Source organism: Sarcophilus harrisii, chromosome 6 (assembly GCF_902635505.1).
Source record: "Sarcophilus harrisii chromosome 6, mSarHar1.11, whole genome shotgun sequence".
In the NCBI taxonomy this organism is placed as follows: domain Eukaryota; kingdom Metazoa; phylum Chordata; class Mammalia; order Dasyuromorphia; family Dasyuridae; genus Sarcophilus; species Sarcophilus harrisii.
Window position 1 is genome coordinate 242163716 of NC_045431.1, and position 12717 is coordinate 242176432.

The following is a 12717-nucleotide window of genomic DNA, read 5'->3' on the forward strand; positions in this document are numbered from 1 at the left end:
CAGTCGCGATGCGCGCGGAGCCCGGTCCCGCCCCCCCTTCCCTCGCGTCAGCGCCGGTTCGAACTGGCGACTTCCTCCCCTGGTGCTGCGCGCGCTCCGATTGGCTAAGGGGACGGGCGCGTCCTTCTGCGCCGTGACGCACTCGGCGCGGTAGGAAGAACGTGCGCGCCCTCGGCTTGTGCCTCTCTTTCTGGTCTCCATCTTCGCCGCGGCGGAAGCAGGACTAGCGTGCCCGAGGTAAGTGCGCGGCCCGAGGCCGGGCGGAGCGGGGAGGCCGCGGCACGAGGCGTCCCCGGGGCTTCAGACCCGGCCACAGGCCTCTGGCCTTCCCTGTTCAAGCCCCTGGGCCCTTTGGCGGCCGCTCCCGGCGCCGGCTCAGCCGCCCCTTGTGTGTCTCCGCAGTCGCCACCATGCAGTTGTTCGTCCGCGCGCAGGCTCTGCACACCCTCGAGGTGACCGGGCAGGAGACCGTCGCCCAGATTAAGGTGAGGACGAGCGGGGCGGAGGCGGGAGGGACGGGGGGCGGCGGGGGGGCCCTCGGAGACCCTCTGCCGCGGAGGCAGCCCCGAGCCGCGCGTCCTTGTCTTGCAGGCCCACGTGGCGTCCCTGGAGGGCATCGTTCCCGAGGATCAGGTCCTGCTGCTGGGCGGCTCCCCCCTGGAGGATGAAGCCGTCCTGGGACAGTGCGGGGTGGAGCCCCTGTCCACCCTGGAAGTGGCCGGCCGGATGCTGGGAGGTGAGTGACGCCGTGGGGCGGGGGCGGGGGCAGGGGCAGAGAAGGAAGAAGCCCGGCTCTCCGAAGCCCCTTCCTGCGTCCCCGGGGGTCCGGGCACTGCGTGTGTCGGTCCTGCCGCTCCCGAAAGTTGCTTCGGGCCATTTCTGTCCCGCGTAGACGGCTCTTATTTCTTTGGACCAGCCCTCACCATCGCGCTCATTGGCCCAAAGGGTTTGCCCAGGTCTGCACTCCAGGGGCCTAACCCGCACCGGATTGCTTTCCTGATTGGCTGGGCCAGTGACGGGTCTGTTCCTTGTCGTCTTTCAGTTTGCCTAGCTGATAGGGAACTGCTCTGCTTGGCATTTCTGATCCGCAGCGTCAGGCTACTCTTTTGTGTGAATTTCTAGGGATCTGCCCTCTCGTTTGTTGAGACCTTGTTGCATTGTGTGACAGCCCTTTGGGATTGCTTGTTTCTAAGTCAGGTGCTCGGTTCCCGCGGTGGTTTGGTGAATCCTTAACGAGGTCACTTCTAGGTTCTTAGCAAGTGGGTCCTTGCAGCTGAGTCAGAGTACTTTGTCTGCTTTGTTTTTGGTAGAGTCGTTATCAGCCTTGATCAAACCAGATAAACGATCCCTATGAACTCAGTTCAAGGATAGTTAGTTACACCTCAGGTCCTAAGTTCATGGATATTAGTGGCACAAGGGTGAAAGTATCAGTTCTTTTACAAGAAAAAGAAAGCTTGGGGACTGAGTGTGATGGCGTGGAGAGTTAAAAAGCAATTATCACATACAAATGAGGTAATAAAAGAAAATGATACAGAAGCTAGTAGCAGGAGGGCAGGTAGTACTGAAACTATTGCTAATGGGTTAACCAGGGAATAGTGTATTTATCTAGAAAGGCACAAAAGTCTTCTGTCACCACAGAAGAGGGTAACCAGGGAAGAGGGTAAGGGAGGAATTCTTGGAGGTGTGAGTAGATTAAGCAAGATGAAGGCGCAAGGTAGAGTCCAGCAGAGAAGGGAGGAACAGGAACAGGGCGAGTGGGATAAGTATGAAGGAGGAAAATTACAAGTAATTATAGTTTAGAATGAAATGGGATGGATTTGCACATAAAATATAGATAGAAAGCAGATTATAAGTTTGGATTCAATAATGTTGCTTTCCAGTAACAACAAAAAATGAGAGATACAAAGAAAATGAAAGCTAAGAGTAGAATTTATTGTGTAAAAAAAAGGGGGGGTAATAATCATGATATCAAAGTTAAAGCTAAAATGGATTTAATCAAAAGAGAAAAATGGGGAAACTATGAAGTTTTACAGTATAAAATATGTAAGAGTAGAGACCTGTCAAATGAGACAAAGGAACTAAATGAACATAAACATAAAAGCTTTTGTACAAATAAACCAGATCGAAGTAATTGAAGTAATTCACTGTTCCTGGTAAGTAAGGCTAATATATTTTTCTTTTTAATGACAGTTATACCTACCTAATCTTTTCATGTAATTAGCCATTAAATTGCCAAAAAGTTATCTGTTTATTTGGAAGAATAAAAGGTCAGAAATTTCAAAGTAAAATGGATAGTTTTGAGTATTTTAAATTAAAGTTTTCTTGTATACCTAAAATCTACACAGTTAAGAATAAAAGGAATTTGGAAAATTCATAGTCTCAGAATGTGATTGGATTGGAATATTGCCATGGTATAAGAAATGAGTTGGTTAATTTCAAAACATGAAAGGACAGGTATATAAAGATGCTGTCCATCTTCAGAGAAACAGATGACAAGTGATAGTACGGTCTATGTCTTATCAGCATTTATGAAAATTTATGGGGGGGGTGAGAATATCTGTTTAGATGTAGTCTGAGCTGAGGGGGAGGGACACAAAATAAGCACACAGCAGAAAAGAAAACTTACAGGGAAGCAGTGAAAAATTGGGTAACTGATAATTATGTGTGTTGAATTCTCTCAGGTCTCACTGTGTACATGGCCCTTTTTTTGCATTTGATTAAATTTTAAAACTTCTAAAAATAGGTGATTTTTTTCTTTTTTTGGAGCTTTGAACTAAAAGCTACTAAAAACTACTCATTGACACTTAAACTTAAAAGTAGTATTATGTGTAATTCTCACAGTTTGTATTTCGTCTCATTTCCCCTCTTAGGTAAAGTTCATGGCTCTCTGGCCCGAGCTGGAAAAGTGAGGGGTCAGACTCCTAAGGTGAGCTGGGATGGGAACATGCTTTTTGAACATGAGTCACCCTGCCTATTGATTTCAGGGGAATTGGGGGGAGGGAAAGTACTGTTAAGGAAACAACTTTTCTTTTCGTGTGAGTATTGGCTGATTTAATTTGCCCCACCCCAACCCAGAAATCCATCTTGTTTCCTTCACAGGTCCTGTTTTGTCTTAAAAGGGCTAGACTAGGCTTAGGCCAGGGACAAGATTTTAACTTTGTGGTGAAGGGATAAAGCCTTTATTGTTGACTTTGTACAAAGTCTAGTGAATACAAATCACAAAACACTTGCTCTTCAGTTCTCATGTTAAGGGCACAAAGTGAATATAAATGGGCAAATACATCTCTGAAATCTCATGAAAAATAACCCGAATCTTCTATTGTTCTTATCTCCCATGTTTTATATTTTCTGGTTCAGCCAGTGCCCCTGCGACAGTGGCAGGGTTAGGCTTAGTGCTCACAACTTAGAAGGATAACAAAGTATTTATCTAGATGATCTTGTTCCTAGGTGGCCAAGCAGGAGAAGAAGAAGAAGAAGACTGGGCGTGCTAAGAGGAGGATGCAGTACAACCGACGCTTTGTCAACGTAGTGCCCACTTTTGGCAAGAAGAAGGGTCCCAATGCCAACTCCTAACCCAGTGGTAGTTTCCGTCTGTCCCCAATAAAGCCGCTACGACTATACTGAGACTCTTAATTGTGTTTTCCTTGGAAATGGATATTTTCAGGCCTTGAAGAAAAGTGAACAGAGAGCAGAAAAAGAAGGGAACCCCAAGCAGCTGGGCTGGGGGGAGGGTGGCTCTGCCCTGGTCAGGAATTGGCTGAGAAAGTTGCCCTAAGCTTCCCTTGCTGATACTTGTATTTCTATACCCAACCTCTGCCCATTTTTGACTCACTAGTTGAAACTATGAACAAGACAGAAATCAATCCTATTTACAAAGGAATAGACATGTGCATATTAGAACTCGTGCCCCCCCCCTCCCCGCTTCCTGCAGGGCTCTCCCTCTCCCCCTCCCCAAGGCCTCAAAGACTTGGGCTCATTTTATATTTTCTTCAACGGTGGAAAAAGGTGTTGTCTCAAAGCAATAGGGAAATGGTAACTATCAGTGTGAAGTTGTGTTGGGAGTGAGTGCTTTCCTCGGACCTCGGCATATCCACCCCCTTGGTATTGGGAAAGGACTGATTTGAAAGGAAAGTTTCACAAATGATGCTGGGTCTATTTGATCTGGTTTGGGGGGAAGGAAGCAATCTTGAGTTCCAGTTGTGACTTGGGGGACCAGGCCAGGAATCTATTCAATAGAATTAGTTGTATTGCTGTGGCAGCAGAGATCAGATTCCACTGTGGCAGTCATGGCCAATCCCCCAGGCTTAGGAAAGATATCAGATCGAAATGATCCCAAGTATTGCCAGGTGCGCTTTGGGGGCAGAGTCACGGAGGCGACTCTGTTCGCTTCATTTCTCCACTGAAACCAAGTTCCCTCTGAAAGCCGAGCCCCAAGTGAAGGACAGGCCAGTCACTAGATGGTGTGAGATGGAATGAATGTCTGGTCTGGTCCTTGTTGGTTCTTATATACTCATAGGTGTGTGTACCAAGGACACGTACTGAACTAGAGAACTATTAGGCACCACGCTAAACCCTAACCTTATCAGTTCCTCCGAGTTAACACCTCGTTTCTAGTGCGCTTCTCCGGAGTTCTGACTCTACAACTCTGCTTTGCGATTTCCTTCCATTTAGAAGATGAGGAAACTGAGGCAGGGTTATGTGATGTGCAGCTAGGTCACAGCTTGACTCGCACCCCGGGCTCCTCCAGGGCACGCGCAGCTGCCCGCTTAATGAATGCACTAATCCTAAGAAGTGGGGGGCGGGGGGAGGGGAGGAAGGGCGAGCTCCATTAACGCTAGAGGCTCGCACGCCCCACGGGCCCCGCCTGAGAGTCCTCGGAGCTCGTACTATGGATCCCTGTCGGGCGTGTTTTTCACTACCCGAAGCAGGAAGCTGCCCTGAGCGGCCGTGGCCACGGAAAGTCTAGCCCTCCCTTCCAAGTCAGAATCCCGCCCACTCCGGAGGACTTCAAGTACGTGGGAAGGGATTCGGCCTAAGGCTGTGCGGGAAACACCCAGGGGCCCGCCCCCAGGTTTTGAGAGCCAATCAGAACGCGACCGGAAGCGCAGGGGCGGAAGCTTCCGCGATCACAGAGCTAAGCGCCGCACTAGCGGAAGTACCGCGAAGCGGAGCGGAAAACGGCGGGAGGCACTTCCGGGCCCGGCGAAGGCCGTAGCCATGGAGCCCACGGGGCCGTGCGGCCAGTGCCCCCCTGGCGAGGAGCGGCCGGCGCGCTACACCTGCCCCCGCTGCAACGTGCCCTACTGCTCGCTGCCCTGCTACCGGGCGCACGGGGCCTGCGCCGAGGCCTTCTACCGGGACCAGGTGCTGGGCGAGCTCCGAGGCCGCACCGCCTCGCCCAGCCGCCTGGCGGGCGCCCTGCGCCGGCTGCGGCAGCAGCGCGAGACCGAGGCGCCGGAGGAGGGCCAGGGCCAGGGCCAGGGCCTGGGGGGCCTGTGGGAGCGGCTGCAGCCCGCCGAGAAGGCGGCCTTCGAGCGGCTCCTGAGCCGAGGCGAGGCCGGGCGGCTACTGCCACCGTGGCGGCCGTGGTGGTGGCGCGCAGGTGCTCGGGTATCGCTGCTGGAAGAGCTGCACGTGCACGAGGAGGACGCCGAAAGGCCCGCGCCCGAGCCCATCCCCACCCCCACCCCCACCCCCCAGGGTGAGGTCGAACCTGTGGCCGCGCCACCGCCCCTGCCCGACGTCATCCCCGCCTTGGCGCGGCTCTGCGGCGGCCGCGCGCCCTCGCCGCTGCTTCGCTTCCAGCTCCCCAACGTGCTCTTCGCCTACGCGCACGCGCAGTGCCTCTACCACGGCGGCCTCGAGGACGACCCAGAGCTGTTGCTGGACGTGTGCTCCACCGTGCTGGGCGTGGCCGGCGCCCTCGGCGCCCGCCAGGCCTTCCGCTCCACGCGCGAGGCGCTCCATGCGGCTGCGCACGCGCTGAGGGCCGGCGCGCACCCACCAGGCCCCCTGGGAGCGCGCGGTGCTATGCGCGAGGTCGCGCGCCTCCTGCTGGGCGAGAGTGCGCAACCGGGCGTGCAGAAGAACTTCTCTCTAGCAGCGCTGGCGCAACTGGCGCGCGCTTTCGGGCGCGCGCGCAACCTGGTGCCCGCGGGCGAGCTCCGAGAGCGCCTCTTCAGAGCGCGCAAGAAGTGCCAGTACCTGCTGTCCTGGACCAACGAGCACGAGGAAGCGCTCACACCGCTGGCGCTGGATTGTGCGCAAGAGTACCGCGCGGAGGAGGAGGAGGCCGGCCACGTGGAGGCCCTGAGCGCCGAGCTGGAGCGCCTGTGGGGGGGCTCGCGCCCCCCGACCCCCAGGACCCTGATCCAAGAGCTGGCCTGAAGGCAGTTGGCCCTGTCTCGACCCCTGAATAAAGGCGTCTTGAGACGGACCCGGGCCTCGTGGGCTCTGTGTGTGTGTGCCCCCTTTCCCCAGAATAAAGGCACCTGGAAACGGACCCGGGCCTCGTGGGCTCTCTGTGTGGGCTTACGCCTTTACGTGGGTGTGCATGCGTGTGCTTCCGTGTGCTTGTGTGCCCGCCTCCCCCAATAAAGCACCTGGAGACCGACCTCCTGGTGTGCGCGTAGGCCCCGCCCTCACCCCCGGCCGCCGGCAATGACTACAAGACTTCAGGTCCCGCCCTGGAGCAGATCTCTATTCTGAGAGTTCACACGCCCCTCCCCCCAGCCTGCCTTCGGTCCCCTGGGAGGAACCTCAGCCTTCGGGCCTTTGGGAATCTGCCCCAGGGGGCGCGTCCTCTGCTCCTGGGCTTAGCGCCCCCGGGGAGGGAGGGGGCCAGCTGCCGATGGGCATTTCTTCCAGATGGCTGATACCCACCATTTTTCAAACTGGCCCCACAGTCTAGGAAGGGGAACTCAGAGGAGGGGCAGCAGGGGGCAGGGCTTCCCTCCCCCTCCCCTCTCCTTCATGTGGGCGGGCAGACTCAGTACACATAGGGTACGATGCGGTAGGGCACTCTGGCACAGTATTCCCTCCAGGCCAGGCCGTACTTCTGCAGACACTGGCGCTCATCCCGGTCCTCCCGGTGCACCAGCAAGATGGTGAAGTAGACAACATAGAAGTAGGGAAGCAGGTGTGTCACCCCTGCCAAAGGAGAACGGCGGGCTTCAGTTTGGACAAGGAGCAAATCTCTCGTGGGAGGTCATCGTTGAAAGCCCCTTGCCTTGGCAAACCCTGCCCAGGTCCCTGTCCCAGGGTGGATTGCTTCCATCCCCACTCCTTCGTTGGTTCAGCCCCCATCATCCTCCACTCCAGCCTTTCTCAATCCCCATCTAGAATCAAGAGCTTGAGGCCTCTGCCCTGCCAGTGTGCCAGTCTCGCCCTGACTCCCAACAGCCAGACCTTTCTTTTTATTACGGCCAACTCACCACAGGGCAAAGACCAGGCCAGAGCCATGATGAGGTCCCCAAGGTAGTTAGGATGACGGACCATACCCCACCACCCTGATACCAGCAGGCGCCGTCCAGTAGCCGTGGGGATGGTCTCAAGGCCTGGAATAGATGGAGGGCACCAAAAGTCAAAAAGGCAGAAGCCCAAATTCTGCCAGCATATTCCTCCTGCCCCTCAACCCAACTCACCAGCCACACTGGGGTCTGAAGGGTCCCTCCGGAAGGTATTTTTTTGTGTGTTGGCCCCACGAAAAATAAAATAGCCGATTGCTTTGGGAAAAAAAAGAACAGATCTGAGATGAGTAACTCCTGGCCCATCACTCTCCACTGTGCCATCCTGTTGCCTGTTTCATACTCTCTCCCTTCCCCATCCCCAACTACACTATGGAATGCCAGAGTGGGAAAGAGCCTTAGACATTTCCACCCCCTTTGTCATACAATGACAAGTTGATCATGGCCCATGGTTAGAATTAGGACCGAAACCCAGATCTCCCAATTCCTCCAGCCCCTTCCCCGTTAACTAACCAAAGAGCAGACAAATGGCCCCAGCCACAGGCAGTTCCAATGACTGGGGATGATTCAGGAGGTACTGGGCTTGAAGACTGTAGACGAAGGGGACCCAGGCCAGGTCCCCAAAAGCCAGCATGAAGCCAAAGCCATCATGGATGATGTCCATGGTGGTAAGAACTGCCTCCTGTTAGGAAAAGTTAACAGTCTGAGAGAACAAACTTCTTTCCCTCCCTCAAGCCCATCTACCCTGCACGTCCTGGTTTTTTTTTTTTTTTTTTTCCCACAGAAAAAATAAAAGCTTATTTACAATTTAAGCATGTCTGTAGTTTATAGTCTTATCCTTTACCCTTATCCAGGGATTTATAGATCATCTAGTCCAATTAAGATATTCAGATTTCGACCTAGTGCCAACACAGCACTTAGTCCTACAGGATAAATATATCTTGGATTGTTGTTTTTGTTCATCCTTCATTCTCTTTTTTTTTTTTTTTTTAATAGCTTTTTATTTACAAGATATATGCCTGGCTAATTTTTCAGCACTGACAGTAATAAAACCTTTTGTTCCAACTTTTCCCCTCCTTCGGATGAGGACAATACAGCCTCGCCCTGAAGGACATTCCCCAGGAAAGACTCCTTTCCCACACCTTATCTCAAGTATGCTCCTTTTGCATGCAAATCTTAAATAGCTTTCAATTGTTTTTTTGGTATAAAAGTAAGCCCTGAAAAAATGTCTCTTTGCAATTCTTTATCATTGCCCTCTAAGTGAACATCTTGGTGTCTCCTTAATAAAGGGCCTTTGCTTATCACAGCCTTTTGTGTAGCGAATTTCTCCCTGCGAACCTGCCTTAACTTGCGTTCTGGAGATTTAGGAGACCAACCCATATTCCTGCCCCGATCTATGGATCAATACACGTTAAATATGTTGAAATATAAGTTGAGTACAATATATGTGTACATGTCCATAATTATTTTGCTGGTGGATGTCCTGTTCTACCCATGCACCCTAACTCCTTCCCCCAAGAGTTGGTCCCCACCCACTCTCAGGGTTGTGAGATTCGCATGGGATGATATCTGTTAGTGATTACAGCCTTTCTGCCCTGGATTCCCTGCCCTCAGGGCCCCCGATGCAGCCAGACTTTTCTCCCTCGTCCTCACCTCATTCCAGAGAGCGTCCACCACATAGAGAAGTTGGAAGGCATTGACCAGCCCCATGGACAAGGAAGGCCAACCCCCCCGGCGTTCTGCCTCCCGCAAAAGCATAGCCAAGTTGATCAGAGCCTAGGCAGAGAAGATGAAGGCTAGCCTGTGCTCCCGTGCACCGGGAGAACCTGCTTGGAGCAACCTCGGCTCATTCCCAGGGCATTGGGAAAAAATCTGGCAGCCAAGACCGAGTCAGAAAGACCCGAGTTCAAATCCAGCCTCACACACTTACAAACATGGTCTGCCTCGGTTTCCTTAACTGTAGAATGGGGATAATTATACTCCCTACCTTCCAGGGTTGTTGTGAGGATCAAATGAGAGAATATTTGTATAGAGCTTAGCACAGTGCCTGGCACAGAAGAGGCCTTGGAAATCCTAGCTAGTATTATTATTTCTCATGATTATTATTTTGTAAGGAGTGAGGCCTCTGGTCCCAAGCTGAGCAACAGCTCAGCTTTCTCAGATTTCTTGTCTTCTTTTTACTGGACGGTTTCTTCCTTCCTCCCCTCCTCCCCCTCCACCTCTTCTCCCTCCAGTCATAAGTACAGAACAAATTGGGAAATCCAGAGTAAAGGGCACATGGCAGAGACTCTTCGGGCAATTTTTCTATGGCGGCTGTGGCTAATGCAAATGCGACACTCAGTCCTGTCCAACTGTGTGATCCAATCCCAGTGTTCTTGGCAGAGATCCCGAGCTGGTGGGCCACTTCCCACTCCAGCTCATTTTAATAGATGAGGAAATGGAAATGAGCAGGATGAAGTGACTTGCCCAGAGTCACACAGGCGGAGCACTTTGTCTGCTGCAGCGCCAGCTAGCCAGCCGCCCCAGTGAATATCCCTCAACCCTGTAAAATGCCCAAGTTTACTTCCGAATTTTAAAGGCTTTGGTCTCGGTGTCTGCCTGAGCCTTCCTCGCAGGGAATCTGCTCAGCCCCTGGCCCAGAGTCAGCCCTTACCCAACCAATCATCCCTGGACGAAGCTCACAAAAATACTTGAGGTCAAAGAATCCGAATCGCGGGTTCAGTTCTCGGCCGAGGAAGAAATCATAGATGACGTTACCTGGATCAGGAAGACGGTAGAGCCCAGAAGGTGAGGTGTTTACTGACACCTGTTGCAGAGCCCACAGAGGGTCTAGTCTGTGACCGGAAGTCACCAGGGGCTTACCTGAATTTCCCCCGGGGGCAAGAGCGGAAGGGGGCACTGTGAAAGATTTGAGGTAAAGAAGGAGGCTGAGGATGAACGCTATAGCAGTGGCTGCAGAAGCCAGGGGTAGGAGCAGCTCTGAGAGGCTCCCGAGGGGCAGCCCCCCTGCCAGCCCCAGCCCTACCAGCAGCGCGGTCAGTCCCAGGCACCGGAACCCTGCAAAAGAAAGCCTGGGCGCTCAGTCTCGGGATAGGGGCCTATCTCGTTCAGCAAGCCCCCCCTCCGGGCCCTGCGCTTGGAAGAGCCTCCCCAAAGCCACAGGGGCAGCCTCTACATACATCTCTATTGGGGGCCTAGGCAGTCTCAGACCCCTATGGGGGGCATCGCCCTGGCACCGGCCCGGGGATTCCCGAGGCTCCGTGGGCAGGAGGAGGCCGCCTTACCGAGGGCCCCTGGGAACCCACCCCCACCCCCTTCCCCAGCGTGGCCCCAGTCCCAGGCAAGGGCACGGGGTGTGTGGCGAAGCTTAGGTAGGAGGCAGACTGGCACCGTTAATCGGATACTGCAGGTGGCTCTTGTCCCTCAGCATCATGCCCTGAGACACCTGCAGAGGACAGAGCGGCTCTGAGGACCGGCCCCTTCCCCATCTGCCCGCCCCTCCCCCTCCGGGCCCGCCCCTCCCCCTCCGGACCCGCCCCTCCCCCTCCGGACCCGCCCCTCACCTTGCCCATGGGCAGCAGGTAGAGCGCGGCCTGCAGGCCCAGCCAGAGCAGCAGCAACAGCAGGGCCCCGGGGCTCCAGAAGGCCGCGGCCGGGGGCAGCTCGGGGGGCAGGCTGACCAGGCTGCAGGCGCCCGAGTGGCAGGTGAGGAGCAGGTGGAAGAGGGTGGCGGGGAGGAGGAGCAGCATGGCCGCGGTCCCTGCAGGAGGAAGCAGCAGCTCGGTGCGGGCCCCGGCTGCGGGGGGCACCGACCCCCCCTCCCCCCACCGACCCTCCCCCGCCCGCCCGCGCAGGATTCCCCCAGGGATCCCCAAGCCCCGCTCCCACTACGGTACCTGCCCCGGAGCTCCGCCCGCCCCTGTTAGCCGCGCCCTCCTTGCTCCCAAGGGGACACCCCGAACGCCGCCTGCCCCCTTCCCCGGGGATCCGCTCCGTCCCCAGCCCCCGGTGCCCCACCCCCACTGCGGCCCAAACACCTGCGGAACCCCCGCCCCGCCCCCCGGCCCGCTGCTCACCCAGGGGCCCCCCGAATTCGAGGTCGCCGGGGCCAGTGGGAGGCTGCGGGGGAGCCATGGCTCCGGGTCCGGGCGGAGAGACAGACAAAGGGCCCGAGGCTGCGGAGGCCCCGGGCGCGGCGGGGACTGGCCGAGGGCGCTTGACGGGCAGCCCCGCTGAGCTCTGGCCGGCAGGAGCGCGGTCCGGGGCACTGGGCTGCTCCGCACCTCCCTCGCTCCCCGCCCCAGCCTCTGCTCATCTGCCGGCCCACCCTCCTCCCACCTCCCCGCCTCCAATCCCCCGGGCCCCGGTCACGCGGCAGCCAATCCTCGCCCGCCGGGGGCAGGGCCGGGGCCGGGATTGGTGGGCACGGGCACCGCCCCGCACCTGCTCCCGCCGGTCCCGGCCACACCCACCTGCGAGAACCCTCGGGCTGGCCCCGCCCCGCCCCGCCCCCCTGCCCGCCGGCAGCCGGCCGAGGCCCCGCCCCCGGGCCGGGAAGGCAGCGGGGCCCTTGTCACCGGTCCTCACTCAGCTTTGCTCCCCCCCCCCCCCCCCCCCCCCCCCCCCCCCCCCCCCCCCCCCCCCCCCCCCCCCCCCCCCGGCCTTTCCCGGGTCCCCGATTTCCTCCCCTCGCACTAGCGCGTGTCGGGATTTGTTTTCTCCCTTAGCTTCTGCGTTGCTTGAGGGTTGGGCCCGTCTGTTTGGGTCCCCGATGCTGAGCGGAGCACCGGCACACAGTAGGCACTTAATGGTTCCTGATTAAAACGGGCTCGGGATGGACTTCCAGTTGCTGATGGCATTTTTCATGCTTTGCAAAGCGTTTCCCTCACCCGGTTCTAAGTAATGCTGACCATTGTGATTACTGAGCCCAAGCCCAGTAAGTGGGGCTTCCCTGGCACTAACAGCGGGTCCCTGGGACAGTCACATCCCCTGCCGCTGTTAACAGCTCTCAAGGGCAGGTAGCATTTGGTTCTTGCCCCGCCTTGCCCTCGGCGAGAGCCCGGCAGTCGCCCGCAGGCATTCTTCAGGAGCCCAGAGTCCACAGCCCACAGCGGGCCCCGAATGGACTCGCTGGGAAGTGCTCGGCTCCCTTTATTTGGCGGAAGACTGGGGCATGTCATTGGCACTGCTCAGCACACAGTAGGAGCTTAAGAAGCACTCCCTGACTAAGGCTGCCCCTTGTGGCCTCCAA

General features: G+C 56.2%; 3 protein-coding genes across 3 annotated transcripts; 2 read left to right on the top strand and 1 right to left on the bottom strand.

The window, feature by feature from the left end:
* The first annotated feature begins 114 nt into the window (after positions 1–114).
* Positions 115–3622, top strand: FAU (FAU ubiquitin like and ribosomal protein S30 fusion). The gene is made up of 5 exons (XM_031943350.1): positions 115–237; positions 403–485; positions 592–736; positions 2871–2926; positions 3448–3622. The coding sequence occupies exons 2-5, from the start codon at positions 411–413 to the stop codon at positions 3571–3573; spliced, it is 402 nt and encodes a 133-aa protein (XP_031799210.1). The 5' UTR covers positions 115–237; positions 403–410; the 3' UTR covers positions 3574–3622.
* A 1445-nt stretch (positions 3623–5067) lies between these two features.
* On the top strand, positions 5068–6502 carry ZNHIT2 (zinc finger HIT-type containing 2). Its single transcript, XM_031943349.1, has one exon. The coding sequence runs from the start codon at positions 5218–5220 to the stop codon at positions 6385–6387; it is 1170 nt and encodes a 389-aa protein (XP_031799209.1). The 5' UTR covers positions 5068–5217; the 3' UTR covers positions 6388–6502.
* A 171-nt stretch (positions 6503–6673) lies between these two features.
* Positions 6674–11600, bottom strand: TM7SF2 (transmembrane 7 superfamily member 2). The gene is made up of 10 exons (XM_031943348.1): positions 11543–11600; positions 11030–11226; positions 10857–10911; positions 10329–10523; positions 10120–10223; positions 9120–9242; positions 7980–8148; positions 7644–7724; positions 7434–7556; positions 6674–7149 (listed from the first exon to the last, which is right to left on the bottom strand). The coding sequence occupies exons 1-10, from the start codon at positions 11598–11600 to the stop codon at positions 6989–6991; spliced, it is 1266 nt and encodes a 421-aa protein (XP_031799208.1). The 3' UTR covers positions 6674–6988.
* Positions 11601–12717: the final 1117 nt, after the last annotated feature.